General features: G+C 50.0%; 1 protein-coding gene across 1 annotated transcript in view; it reads right to left on the reverse strand.

Annotated features, from left to right (window-relative positions):
- Nucleotides 1-6,858: 6,858 nt before the first annotated feature.
- HTRA3 (HtrA serine peptidase 3) overlaps nucleotides 6,859-15,096 on the reverse strand; it is a 37,577-nt gene continuing 29,339 nt past the window's right edge. The window contains exons 7-9 of the mRNA XM_003898431.3: nucleotides 11,412-11,460; nucleotides 9,675-9,770; nucleotides 6,859-7,980 (exon numbers count right to left, since the gene is read on the reverse strand). Coding sequence (XP_003898480.2) covers nucleotides 7,815-7,980; nucleotides 9,675-9,770; nucleotides 11,412-11,460 — 311 coding nt within the window. The 3' untranslated portion in view covers nucleotides 6,859-7,814. The remainder of the gene's footprint in view (nucleotides 7,981-9,674; nucleotides 9,771-11,411; nucleotides 11,461-15,096) is intronic.

Consider the following 15,096-nt stretch of genomic DNA (forward strand, 5'->3'; position numbering starts at 1 on the left):
TTTTGCGTGGGTATCATATACTGTTTAATCATTCACTCTCCAAGTGAGAATTATAATGATCTCCATTTAACAGATGAGAAAACTGAGGAAAGAGAAATTAACTAACTTGGCAATGGCCACATAGCTAGAAAGTTTCAGAGCTGAAATACAAATGCAGATTGTGTGGTTCCAGATTCTGTACTCTAAACATAATATTATATTGATTCTAGAACAACCTAGGAGGGCAACATTTGTCTAGTAGAAGTCCAGAAAAACCCAATGAGTGATACCGCTAAAGCTGTGCTTGGGGGTAATTTATACTTTTCAGCATATGTATTAAAGTTCTTCTTGAGAGGCAAATTAAACCCAAAGTAGAAAGTAGAAGACAAGAAATAATAAAGGTAAGAGCAGAAATTAATGAAATAGAAAGCAAATGTACAATGAAAAGGATCAACACATCCAAATTTGGTTCTTTAAAGAGCAATAAAATTTATAACCCCCTGATAAAACTTGAGAGAGAGAAAGAACAAATAGGAAAGTCAAAAATGAAAATGGAGACATAGTTGGAGAAACTGAAGACATTAAAGAAATAAAAAGAGGAAATTATACACAAGTTTATGTTGATACATGTGACATTTTAGATGAAATGAACACATTCCCAGATAAATACAACTTACCTAAACAGACACAAGAAGAAATGGAAAATCTAAATAGTCCTATAACTATTCAAAAAAATTAAATCCATAATTTAAACCATTCCACAAAGAAGACTCCAAGAACAGATGTCAGTTCTATTGCCATTTAAGAGAGAAAGAATGCCAACCTTATACAAACTCTCCCACAGAACAGAAAATAAATCTACCGTCTTAACAAAATTTTGAGTATACAGTACCATATAGCTGACTATAGAAACCATGTTAAACAATGTATAACTAGAACTTACTCATCTTGTGTAACGGTAATTTTATAACCATTGAACAGCAATTTCTCATATCTCTCTCTTCCCATCCCATGGTAACCACCATTGTGTTGTCTACTTCTACACTTTTAACTGTTTTAGATGCCTCATGTAAGAGGAATCATGCAGTATTTGTCCTTCTATGGCTGACTTGTTTCACTTAGCGTAATGTTTTCCAGATATATCCACAAGAGAAGAAATTTTAAATACATAAAACAAAGAGTTCATTTCTACAGTATATAAAACAACTCCTGCCACACAGTAAGAAAAAGGCAACTCAAGAGAATAATGGGCAAGACTCAAACAGGTACTGCTCCAGAGAGGACATCTAAATGACCAATAAATACAGTACTTGAGAAGTTGCCAGACCTCCCTCATTAAGAATCATGGAATTGCAAATTGAAATCCATGAGTTACCGCTGCATGCCCACAGAATGCCTCACATCGGGGAATGACAGCATCAAGTGTTGGTGAGGATGTGGAGCAACAGGAACTCACACACACTGCTGTTGGGAGTGCAAGTTAGTCAAACTACTTTGAAAAGTTTGCATTTCTACCCAAACTGAATATATGTATACTATATGGCCCAGCAGCTTCAGTCCTAGAAGTATGCCAAACGGAGATACTTGCACAAGTCACAAGACACACGTATGAGGATGTTACATAATGATGCGCCATAGCCCCAAGTTAGAAACACCCCAAGTGGCCATCAATGGGAGACCAGGTAAAGGAATTGCCATATGTTCCCAGAGCAGATACTATACAATGGTGGACATTGGTAGCCTTCAGCTGCACACATCAACATGGATGAATCTCACAAATGTAATGTTGAGCAGAAGCCAGATGCAAGTGAGTACATCTGTGTAATTTCATGTGAAAAATGCAGGCAGCATGCAACTGTGCTTAGCAATGCATGCTTAGGTGGCAAAACTATAAAGGGAAGGAGGCAATCACCTCAAGAGGCAGGATGTCAGTGACCTTTGTGGGAAGACGGCTGTTGATGGGATGAGCTGAAGGGAAGTTCCGGGGAGTCAGGACTTGGGTGCTGGTCATGTGGGGTTTGCTTTGTGATAGTGCATTGGACTGTTAGGTTTGTAGCACATTGTTATATGTGCCACACTTGACAGTAAAAATGATTTTGAAAAAATAAAACTGTTTCAAGCGTATCTGTCAGCTTTTAGAAAGTTCACCCCATGTGTGCTGTGCCCATGCACACATGCATGAACTCATGTGAGTTCTGAGTGTACATACTCACATGTGCTGTGGCATGCACACATGCATCTGTGTGTGCAAATTCATGTGAGGTGGAAGTGTACACACTTATATTTATATTTGCTATGCCACGCAAATGTATCTGAGTGTATGTGTACTCATGTGAGCTCTGTTTGCACTCACATGTGCTGTGCCATGCATACATGCATCTGAGTGTGCACACACATGTGAGCTGTGAGCGCACATACTTGTGTGTGCTGTGGACATCCTTCTGACGTTTACCTTGCCTGGGTTTGAAGGGCTGGGCTTGCTGGGTTGGGAGAATTTGCAGAGAAACCTAACAGTCCAATGCACTATCATAAAGCAAACCCCAGATGACCAGCATCCAAGTCCTGACTCCCCAGAACTTCCCTTCAGCCCATCCCATCAACAGCTCTCTCCCCACAAAGGTCACTGACGTCCTGCCTCTCGAGGTGATTGCCTCCTTCCCTGGCATTTTCGGGCAGACACAGGAGGTCAAGAAGGTGATCTAAGCTGAGGTGTCAGGGCCTGTACCCTGCAACGTGTGAACAGTTGTCAAAGGAGAACAGCGGGTTAGGGAGTGCTTTGCAGATGGCCAACCTGCGACCTCTCCTCTGGACCCTAGAAGGCAAAAGGGAGCTCTTTGGGGAGAGGAAGTTGAGTGCGGATTGTGACCACTGTGTGGGGTGATGATAAAACATCAGAGGAGAGGTCTTGGGCAGCTCAGGGAGAGGGCAGCTCTCAGCTGGTAAGAGGTGAGATAAGGGCTCTCTTCCTTTAGGGAGCCATGGAGGGTGGCCCCAGAGCCCAGGGAGGAGGGGTCCCTTCTCCCGAAGTGAGAGGAGGGAGTGGGACAGAGGCAGGAACTGGCGACATAAAGAGTAGAGGGGATTTCCCCTTGAAGGTTCTCCTGCCTGGGGTGTCCCTGGAGCCTGGAGAGGTCCTGGGAGAGGGGCTGAGTGACAGCTGCATGGGTGCAGGGCAGCACAGGGGCTGCTTCTTCGGAGGGGATATCTGCAGAGTGAAGGTGGCTCCTCCACTTTCAGAGAGGATCCTGAGGCTTAGAGGATCAGTAGCTATGAGGACAGTGGGGCCATTTTCCTCCCACCCCCACCTCTTCTTCCTGCGTCTTCCCATGCCTGGCATCCTGGCCTTCCTGGATACTGGATTTTGGGGTTTGCTTGGAGTGACATGGCAACATGGGCCCCAGAGTTATAGAGCTGAGATGAACTTTCAAGCCCACGAGTCTCATTCAAACTAAGACCCATTCACTGAACACCTGCTCTGCCCTGGCGCTGGGGTTGGCTCTGGGGACACGGCTGGGGTTTAAGCAAAGTTCATAAGCTCCTGGAGCCAATGTTTCTAGGGGGTGGGGAAGCAAGAAGCAGTCAACATCCAGAGGAACAAGCAAATAAGCCAGAAACCGGAGGCCACGAGGGCCCTAAAGGGTCCCCAGGCCCTCGGCGTGGGCAGGGTGGGGCCTCCTGGAGGGAGTGAAGTTGGAGGCCAGCTTGAAGAGCAGGTGCGGTTCCTGTGGTTGCCATAACAAATGACCATGAACCTCGCCGACTAACACAGCACACACTCCTTCTCTCGCAGTCCTGGAAGCCGGAGTCTACAGTCAGTCTGTCCAGGCTAAAGTCAAGGAGTCAGGCGGTGGCTCCTTCTGGGGGCTCTGAAGGGACCATTTCCTTGCTTTCCTTGCATTTCCAGCTTCTAGAAGGTCCTCTGCATTCTCAGCCTCCCCCACAGAGCCCCCACCTGTCGCTGCATCATCCCACTTTCTAACTTCTGCTGACTCTTTCTGCATCCCTCTTATAAGGACCCTTGTGTCACATCAGGCCCGTCCTACAATCAGGATCAGGCTATTTGCCTTGATCACATGTGCTAAGTCTCTTTTGCCATATAAGACGTTCCAGGGCTCCGAGGGTCATGACATGGATGCCTTTGGAGACCATTCTTTGGCCGTCACAGAGGGAATGGTCAGGAGGAATGAAGCAGGTGTGGGTGACAGCCCCAGGCACTCCTCTGCTCCTTCAGCTCTGACCCATTCTGAAATTTCCAGCTGTGCTCCTCTGTTCTGAACCCACTTACCCCAGAGGGAGCAGGAAGGAAGATGTGTGACCCACAGGTGAGCTGTGGGAGGCAGGGCTGCCCTCCTGGAGGCACTGGCTGGGCTCCACGTCAGGGCAGTGGAGGTCTGTCCTGCAGCAGCTGCACCATGGCTGCCTGATGGGACAGACGGAAGCCCAGCTCTGGTCACCTGGAGCCCGGCCACTGGCTCATGTGTGACCTGGAACAGGTCCTCACCCTCTCCAGGCCTCAGTTTCTGCCTCTGTCATGTGGGGTGTTGGGACATGGGGACCTGTGCCTGTGGGATTCCAGGTGTTCACGGAGGACCCAGCCTGGGGCAGGGCGCTCCTCCTGGCGGGCGCTGGCCTTGTGAGCATGCTGTTTACATCTTCACGGGACACGCGGAGGGGTGGGTGGCGGCCCAGCAGCTGGAACTGCACAGGAGCCAGAGGGTTGCACAATGGCGGGACAGCAGCTGGCGGGCTCTGCAGAGGTTGTTTTTACCGAGTGCAGCTGGAGGGGCAGCCAGGGAGGCGGCTCCTTCCGGAGGGAACAGTCAGGTCTCGGGGGCTGGGAGGACAGAGGTCTCAACCTCCCACTACGACAGGGCCAGCCGGGGTGGGTAAAAGGGCGACCCCCCCATCAGGGGAGGGCTGTCTGAGTGTCACTGTCCCTCTTCCTCTGGAGGTGGCAGCCACAGGCCTCCTGGATGCAGAAGCCCAGAGCTGAAGGCCTCCACAGAGGTCAGCTCAAGGGTGTCAGAACTGGGACCACAGCCCAGGCCTGCTCACTCCCAAGCTCAGAGACCCCCGCCCACCTGCCCGCTTCACAGATGGGCATCCGGAGGCCATGGTCATTCGAAGCCAGGGGCAGAGAGCAGGAGGGTGGTGGGAGGCAACATCTCGGGGGCACATTCTGGCCTGGAGTGTGAAGAGTGTGAATAGGATCCTCCTCACGCTGTTTAATTCAGTGCTCACACAGCCAGCTTATCTCCTTCAATGGAACCCAAACTGTTAAGAAAACAACATCATGGGCCGGGCACGGTGGCCGTGAGCCACGTGTAATCCCAGCACTTTGGGAGGCCGAGGCAGGTGGATCACAAGGTCACCTGGCAATATGGTGAAACCCCGTCTCTACTAAAAATACAAACATTAGCCGGGTATGGTGGTGGGCACCTGTAGTCCCAGCTACTTGGGAGGCTGAGGCAGGAGAATCGCTTGAACCCGGGAGGCGGAGGTTGTAATGAGTTGAGAACACACCACTGGGTGACAGAGTGAAACTCCATCTCAAAAAAAAAGAAAGAAATCAGCCTCCTGACCTCACAGCCCCGCTGTGCTCCTCAGGCCCCTGCAACGGATCTCGGGACTCTGAAGCCAGGCTGCAAGGTGAACGCGACCCAGACAGAGCCAGGAGAGCACAGCCTGTCTGTGAGTGAGCGGGTGGGTTTGTGGTCCACTCTCCCCTGAGGCATTTGTGGGGCAGACACGGGGTTGAGAAGGTGGTCTGAGCTGGGGTGTCAGGGCTTGTCTCCCACAAGGTGGGAACAGTTGTCAAGGGATAAGTGGCTTCATGTGATGGGCACTGATGCAGGGACAGTGTGAATGGGCAGAATCCCCAGACCCAGTTCCCCTAGAACCCACAGGACCCCAGAAATCACTAGAGTGACCCCTGACCCTTCAGATTTGGAAGAGCTGTGGGAATGGGGGTCATGGTTTCCCTGGTGGCCCCTGACGCTCTCCCAAGCGCTCGCCTCTCTAATAATTGGTAAGGTCACAGCTCTCCATGCCCTCTTCCCAACCTCAGCCCCCCAACACCCAATAGGCTCCTCTTAGCCAGGGCCCAAAGACTCAGGGGACAAGGGCCTACTCTCTGGGGCCACTGTGTGTGTGGAGAGCCCCGGCTGCAGGTGGGAGTGAGAGCAGGGCCTGGAGGGTGGACATGGCTGCCTGAGCCTGGCAGGTGGATGGAAGCCTAGATGGGGCCAGAGTGGCTCGGGGCCTGGTGGGGGTGGCCCACTCTGGGTGGAGCAGAGGGTTGGGGGCAAGTTCACGGCTCCCAGTGCTCCGCTTCCAGCTACTCTAGGCAGTGTCCCTGGACCTCCTGCTCGTTGAAATTGCTCTCTGCCTCAGTTTCCCCATTGCTGGGTGGGTGGCAGGGAGGGTGAAATAGCACAGATGTGGGAAAGGGTTCTTCATGTGACCAGACATGCACAGTGGGGCTTAGTGGGAGCTCCCCGTAAGCTGGGTGGCTTCCCAAGTGCTGCACCCGTCACCTTGCATCCTGGGGCGACCAGGAGGTCAGCGCAGCAGAGCCAGCCTTCCTGTTGGACAGAGGCAGAGGCCACAGCAGGTAGAGGGACATCTCTTGCCCAAGACCATGAAGCTGGAAGTAAGTGGAGGAGCCAGGACTTGAGCTGGGCTGCCTGACTCGGAGCCGGCCCTCCGCAGAGCCACATGACCCTGAGGCCTGCTGTGCCCCAGTGCTCGGCTGTCATAGAAACCCTTTAAAGGCCCGTGTCTTTGCAGGTATATCCAGTCATGTGTTAGATGGATCCCCAGGAAGAACCCTGGCCAGTGGTGGGCAGGCTGCCCCAGTGCCCTGCTGGCTGAGAACCATGTGCTTGTAAACTTTATTTTCCATACAGTAGAGAAACATACAGTACAAGCGACACTGGGAATCTGTTTTACAGCAAAGCTCACAAATGCCCCTTGAGACACACTTGTTCCCTGGATGAGGGCGGTGATGCCCAGGAGCCCGCTTGCCTCTGGGCGGCACTTCTATGCGAGCAGCTGCTGCATCGCAGAGCTGCGTGGGAAGGGGAAGCCGGCTCAGTCCTCACACCCCACAGTTCCATGTCCACTGTCCTCTGCAGGCCGCCCCATGACCGTCTTGGGGAGGAGAAGCTTCCCCAGGCAGCAGCCAACTTTCCACGTGCTCCCCGTGGCCTCCTGCCTGCCTGGGGAGGAAATCCTCACAGCAGGGCGGGGCTCAGCTCCACAGCCAGGGGGCATTCACTCAGTGCCTGCTCCGGGCTGGACTCCCCACCCCGAAGGGATCAGATGTGACCTGTCCTCCAGGGACCCCAGGCTGGCCGGCAGCAGCCCCGGCCCTACAGCTTGGTAAGTCCTGGGGCAGAGGGAAGCTGGGGCCTCCGGTCAGGTGGGCGTTTGTCAGTGGGGAAGAAGCTTGGCAGCCCAGACCTGCAGTAGGAGGGGCAGGAGCGGGGGTACTGCGGACGGGTGTTCACAGGGGCAGAGGCGGGAAGCTAGGAGAGGAGGGGACCTCCAGGGAAGGCAGTTTTGTGAATATCCCGAGAACCTGGAAGTGACTTTCAGGAGCATCTGTACAAGGGGATGTTGGGCTTCCCTCCCTGCACTGGGAGGTGGATCCAATACTCCCCAGGCGGAAATTCGGGCCCCTGGCCAAGCCCAGCCTTCGCTCTGCCCTGGACAGCCAGCAGAAGGCTGCCACCCTGCTGAGGACCGATGGTGGTCCTTCGTCCTGATCTCGGGGAGCGGTGCCCTCCGTTATCTGCAGGCTCTGGCGCGTGGCGCTGGAGGAATGCGCCCCCTCACATGACCACCTCGGGTGTGATGCTGAAGAGGAGGTCGTCGTTCCCCCGCCGCACCTCCAGCAGGAGAGGAGACTCGGTCAGCACGGCCTCCTGCAGCTCACTCGAGTCCACCAGAGGACGCCCGTTGACCTTGACGATGATGTCACCATCTTGGATGCCGCCTCTGCCAACAGGAGAGACGGGGTCACCACCCACAGCCTCCACAGGCACAGCCTTCCCAGGCCCAGCCCAGGGTGAGGCACAGTCAGGGTCAATGACAACATTTCAACAAAAGTCGTTTCGATGGGAAAGAACAGTGCCCTGGCCCCAAAGCTCTCACACCAGAAGAAATCCAGTGTCACATGACAGGTAAACGACCTTTCAAACTGCTTCTCCCATGCCTCAGAAGGGAGGGTTCAAGCTCCCGCTGCAGCCCTTCTAGCTGGGCCAGGCACTCTGTCCCCTTGAGCCTCAGTTTTCAGGTCTACAGTCCTATGTGGAAATGTGCTTTGCAAATTACAAAGGCCCAGGGGCAGGTACTGCTGTTACCGCAGTTACGAAGACTTCTATGCGAGAGGCAGAGCTCGCGGGGCCGGCCTTCCTTCTGCCTGAGGTTCACTGAGACCTCCCCACTGCCAGGAAGGAAGGTGATGGTACCGTGCTCAGCGGCGTGGGCACCAGCATCAGGACTCACACATGCTGGCTGTGTGACCTGGAAGAGTAACTTCTCTAAACCTCAGTCCCTCCATGTGTAAAATGGGTGAGGGCAAGAGCCTTCAAATCCCTGGCTGCAGTGAGGATTAACTGAGATGATGCGTATGGAAAATCTTACACCATCTCAACAATTTTTACTGCAGGCCTGCTGTGGGCAGGGCTCGTGTGCCATCTGTGCTCATCGCGGAAGGTCACGCAGGGCCTCCCACCCTCAAGCCTAGCCTCTGAGGACGCACAGTACAGTTGGCCCTTGAACAACATGGGTTTGAACTGTGTGGATCTACTTATACGTGGATTTTTCCCACCGCAGATAAAGAGTGAGGCTAAGGAGGGGAGGCGACTGGTTCAGAGCCCTTCCTAGGGGTGGGTCAGCCATGCCAGCGTGTGGTAGTGTCGCTGCACGCCTGCCTCAGCCTATGGTGTTGCAATGCTTAACATTTCTCTAGCACTGGAAGACTTCAAAGAAAGCAGTGCTTTATCCATTTCATCTACAAAGTCTCCTGGGGGTAGAAATCCCAGCACTTTGGGAGGCCAAGGCAGGCGGATCGCCTGAGGTCAGGAGTTCAAGACCAGCCTGGCCAACATGGTGAAACCGTGTCTCTACTAAAAATACAAAAAAACTTAGCAGGTGTGGTGGCGGGCACCTGTAATCCGAGCTACTCAGAAGACTGAGGTAGCAGAATCGCTTGAGCCTGGGAGGCAGAGGTTGCAGTGAGCTGAGATTGCGGCACTGCACTCCAGCCTGGGCAACAAGAGTGAGACTCTGTCTCAAAAAAAAAAAAAAAAAAAAAAAAAAAAAGGCTAAATTATCTCCATTTTACAATGAGAAGGTGAGTTCCAGAAAGACCCAGGACTCAGGCTGGTCCGCAGCTGGTGAAAGAGTCTGGCTTAGAGCAGGCTCTTAGCCCAACAGGTACTCCTCAGTCTCTGCTTCTTGAAGGAAACGACATTGTGGACTTAGGATGGACACGGTCAGGGCTCTAGGGACCATTCAGCTCTCCAGCCTCCCCTGGCTTAGCAGACACACTAGAATTCACCTGCCCCTTCCCCGTCACTTTGCTGGGAAGCTCAAGGTCACATGAGAACAGTGGGGCAGTCCTAGCCCAGACCTCACACCTGCCCCATGACTCCAGCAATCTCCCTGTCTCCTCTGGCAGAGCCTACCTCTGAGAAGGCGAATTCGGCGTAACCTCTTGCACGTAAATTCCACTGCTGACCTCTGGGAAATCTGGGTTGCTGGCCTTCAGCTCATCCACCAGGCTGGAAAGAGTCTGCTGTCAAGGCCCCTCCTCTGAGCCTTTGCCCAGCTCCTTGGTATGAAGCTGCCCCTCCCTCCCTCCAGCATCAGGCCAGAAGAGGAGCCTCCTCTGGGCCCCCACACTGCCCTGTCCCACCACTGGCCACTCTGTGTCCCCTACCGGATGTGCTTCTCAAGAGAAATGTGGTAGCAATGGCTGGTTAGAAGCGTGAAGAGAGGAAAGAGTGGGTGGATAGGTGTGAGGAGGGACGGAAGGATAGATGGATGGATGGAAGAAGGAATGATGATGGATGGGTGGATAGAAGGAGAAATGGACAGACAGGCGATGCTGAGTCATGGAATGGACAGCCGATGCTGAGTCATGGAACGGACAGATGATGCTGAGTCATGGAACGGACAGACAATGCTGAGTCATGGAACGGACAGACAGAAGACTGGTCAGAGGTGGGATGGACAGACAGATAAAAGAGACAGACAGAAAGAAACAAAAGATAAATTGGTGTACTGAATGTTGATTATAATTTTTTTCAAATGTCACCCCTAGATTAGCAGAGTTGGTGAAACAGGAGGAATGACAGCTTTAGGGACTGTGTTGTTCGAGGAAATGGTCGCTTGAGCATTCTTGAGTTCTTCCTAGGCTGCCAATGCAGTGACCTCTCCCTTCTTCAAACCTTGAAGCTCAACTTTGCATTTCCAGCCTCCCTTCTATCCTGCCCCCACTTCCTCTCCCCCAGCCCCTTCTTTCTTGCATTCATTCAGCATTTCTAGGCACCTGCTCTGCGGTGGACCTAGTATTGGGGCAGAGTGGAGGAATGAGCAGGTCACAGTCCTTGCTCCCAAGGAGCCGACAGCCAAGGAGGCAGGATGGGGTGGGGCAGTCCCAACACAGGTGATTCCGACACAGCAGGATGAGTTCAAGGCTGGGGAGGGAGGCCAGGGCTCTGTGTGCTACGAGGAGGCACCTTATCCCACTTGAGTGTCCTGAGAATGCAGAATGGTGTGTCCCCAAATTCATATACACCCAGAACCTCAGAATGTGACCTTGTTTGGAAATAGGACCTTTATAGATGTCATTAGTTGAAGATCTTGAGATGAGACCTTCTTGGTTTAGAGCGAGCCCTAACTCCAACGATGGATGTTTTCATAAGAGAAACAAGAGAGAGATGTGCACACAGATATTCAGAGAGAAAGAAGGTCAAGTGAAGACAGAGGCAGAGACTGCAGGGAGAGAGCCACAAGCCAAGGACACCTGGAGCCAGCAGAAGCTGGAAGGGGCAAGGAAGTAGCTTTCCGTGGAGCCTCAGAGGCAGTGCAGCCCTGCTGACCCCTTGACTTCAGACCTCCTACTTCCGGAACTGAGAGGAAACACACTTCTGCTGTTTTAAGCCACCAGGCTTATAGTAATTTGTTATAGCAGCCACGGGAAAGAGATGGCGTCCTGAAAGAACAGAAGGAATCTATAAGGCAAAGAGGGAAAAGTCCAAGCAGAAGGACCAGCCTGAGCAATGATCAGAGGCCTGAGTGCATCGGCCCATCTGGGCACCTGCAAGAAGCCGAGCACAGCCAGCCAGGGTCTGGAGGGAGGGCCAGGGTGAGGGACAAGAGGAAGGGGCAGCAGGGGAGAGCACTCTTCAGATACTTGCCTTGGTGTGATCGTCCGCATCCGTATGCCGATGAAGCGCTTCTTCCAGTCTGGAAATGAAACATGGCGAGACTCTGTTAGGGCTGCTGCAAAAAGCTGCCACCCTCCCTCAGAGGACAGGCAGAGGACAGAAGTTTCCCTGCAGGACCAGGAAGCAGCAGGTGTCATTCTGCTTAAGCCGGCCCAGTCCCCCTGTAGTCCGGCAAAGCTGCCCTCTCCTGACCATCATTATGGAGCTGTGGGGTGTTCTCGCTCTAGTGTGCTCGCCCCACAGGTGGCTTCATGTCCACCCCATCCTGCTCCAACCACGTGAGCTCCAACCCAACCCCAGTGGCCAGTGGGGCTCTCCTTTCTGGCTTGCATACTGCTGGTTCCCCAAATGTTCCCTGCTTGGAACTGAACTCATCACCTCCCACTGGCCTTCCCCAAAACAATACTCGCTGCTAATGTCCAGTGAGTACCAACCATTTGCCAGGCCCTGTGGCTGGGGCCACTGCACACACAACTCACTGAGATACTGTCTCCATCCCCCGAGCTGCTCCAATCTGTGACTTAACAGGTGTCTCAGACCCAGAAATAAACAAGAGTCAATAAATTTAGAATTTTCATTTTATATAAGAGTTCTGACCACAATTAGAAATCAACAATAGGGGCCGGGCGCGGTGGCTCAAGCCTGTAATCCCAGCACTTTGGGAGGCAGAGATGGGGATCCGAGGTCAGGAGATGAGACCATCCTGGCTATGCAGTGAAACCCGTCTCTACTAAATACAAAAATAGCCGAGGCGAGGTGGAGCCTGTAGTCCCCACTCGGAGGCTGAGGCAGGAGAATGCGTGAACCAGGCCGGAGCTTACAGTGAGCTGAGATCAAGCCCACTGCACTCCAGCCACAAGGCGTGTATGAGACTCCGTCTCAAAAAAAAAAAAAAGAAATCAACAATAGGTATCTGGAAAATTCCCAAGTACTTGGAAACTAAATAAAACACTCTAAATTACTCATCTTCAGATAAGTAAAAAGAGAAATTAGAAACTCTGTTCAACCGAATAAAAATGAATGTATAATATATTAAAATTCATAGGTTGTAGCGGTAGAGGGAAATTAATAGTACTGAAGTGCCTATGTTAGAAAATAAGTTTCAAATCAATAACCTCAGTTTCCATCTTAAAAACTAGAAAAAGACCAAATAAAACCCAGAATAACCAGAAGAAAAAAATAATAAAGCTAAAAGTATGAATCAATAATAAAGTTGAGAGTGTGAATTAATAATAAAGGTAAGAGTGTGAATCAATAAAGCTGAGAGTGTGACTCAAAGCTGAGAGTGTGATTCAATAAAGCTGAGAGTATGAGTCAATACTAAAGCTGAGAGTGTGAATCAATAATAAACCTGATAGTGTGAATCAGTAATAAAGCTCAGAGTGTGACTCAATAATAAAGATGAGTGTGAATCAATAAAGATGAGTGTAACTCAATAATAAAGATGCATGTGAATCAATAACAAAGCTGAGAATGTGACTCAATAATAAAGATGAGTGTGAATCAATAAAGCTGAGTGTGAATCAATAATAAAGCTGAGGCCAGGAGCGGTGGCTCAAGCCTGTAATCCCAGCACTTTGGGAGGCCGAGACGGGCGGATCACGAGGTCAGGAGATCGAGACCATCCTGGCTAACACGGTGAAACCCCATCTCTACTAAAAAAAAAAATACAAAAAACTAGCCGGGCAAGGTGGCCGGCGCCCGTAGTCCCAGCTACTCGGGAGGCTGAGGCAGGAGAATTGCGTAAACCCAGGAGGCGGAGCTTGCAGCGAGCTGAGATCTGGCCACTGCACTCCAGCCTGGGTGACAGAGCAAGACTCCGTCTCAAATAATAATAATAATAATAATAATAATAATAATAATAATAAAGTTGAGTGTGAATCAATGAAATCAATAGTATAAATCGATGAAATAAAGAATGTAAGTCAAAGAAACATAACAGTGAAAATAAAAACTAAAAGCTGATTCTTTGAGATCAATAAAATTGATAAATCTTTAGCAAGATTGATCATGACAAAAAGACACAGTTTTCAATATCACGAATTACAGAGGTGACATCACTACAGATTCTAAAGATACTAAAAGAATAATAAGAGATCATTATGAACAACTTGACGTCAATGAATTTAATCACTTAGATAAAAGAAGCAAATTTCTTGAAATTTCCAAACCACCAAAGCTCATTCAAGAAGAAACAGATCACTCAAATAGCACTATATCTATTAAAGAAATTGAATTTGGAGTTAAAAAATCTTCCTACAAAAAAACTTCAAGCCCAAAAGAGCTCACTGGCGAATTCTACCAGATGTTTAAGGAAGAAGTAGTATTAATTCTATACAAACTCCACCCGAAAACTGAAAATGAGTGACTACTTCTAACCTCATTATCTGGATACAACAACCAGAAGAGAAAACTAGACCAATATCGCTCATGAAAACAGATACAAAAATTATTTAAACAAATAAAATCCAACAATACATTAAAAAGGATAGTACAGCCAGGCATGGTGGCTTATACCTGTAATCCCAGCACTTTGGGAGACCAAGGTGGGCAGATCACCTAAGGTCAGGAGTTCGAGACCAGCCTGGCCAACGTGGTGAAACCCCATGTTTCCCAAAAATACAAAAATTATCTGGGCATGATGGTGGGCACCTGTAATCCCAGCTACATAGGAGGCTGAGGCAGGAGAATCACTTGAGCCTGGGAGGCAGAGGTTGCAGTGAGCCAAGATTACACTACTCCACTCCAGCCTGGGGGACAGAGTGAGACTCCATCTCAAAAAAAAAAAAAGGATAATACATCATAAATAAGTGATAAATGAGGTTCATCCCAGGAATGTACACTTGGTTTAACATTTAAAAATCAACCAATGCAATTTACCACATTAACAGACTAGAAAAGAAAACCATATGATCATCTCCAGAGATGCACAAAAAGCCTCTGACAAAATGTAACATCCATTCCCAATAAAAACCAGAAACAGAAGCGAACTTTTCAACCTGATAGAGGATCCCTATGCAAGTTTTTAGCTAGCGTCACACTCAATGGTGAAAGACTGAGTGCTTTTCTCTCCAAGATCAGGAACGAGACAAGGATGTTCGCTCTTACCTCTTTCATTCAATATTTTACTGGAAGTTCTAGCCAGGCAAGAGAAAAAAAGCATTCAGATTGGAAAGGAAGAAGTAAAACTGTCTTTATTCACAGACTGTATAGCCATGTATGTAGTAAATCTGATGGAATCTACAAAAAAAGTTTCTAGAAGCAGTAAGTGAGTTATCGAGCTTACAGGATATCTTATGGTGAACATCCAAAAATCATTTTATTATTTTATTTATTTATTTATTTTTTTTTTTGAGACGGAGTCTCGCTCCGCCGCCCAGGCTGGGGTGCAGTGGCCGGATCTCAGCTCACTGCAAGCTCCGCCTCCCGGGTTTACGTCATTCTCCTGCCTCAGCCTCCCGAGTAGCTGGGACTACAGGCGCCTGCCATCTCGCCCGGCTAGTTTTTTGTAATTTTTAGTAGAGACGGGGTTTCACCGTGTTAGCCAGCCAAAAATCATTTTAATTTGAATACTCTTAACCAACCACCAGAAACTGAAATTTCAAAGAATACATCATTTATAGTAGCATCAAAATTAAGAAATACTTACAAATAA

This window comes from Papio anubis, chromosome 3, assembly GCF_008728515.1.
Source record: "Papio anubis isolate 15944 chromosome 3, Panubis1.0, whole genome shotgun sequence".
NCBI lineage: Eukaryota > Metazoa > Chordata > Mammalia > Primates > Cercopithecidae > Papio > Papio anubis.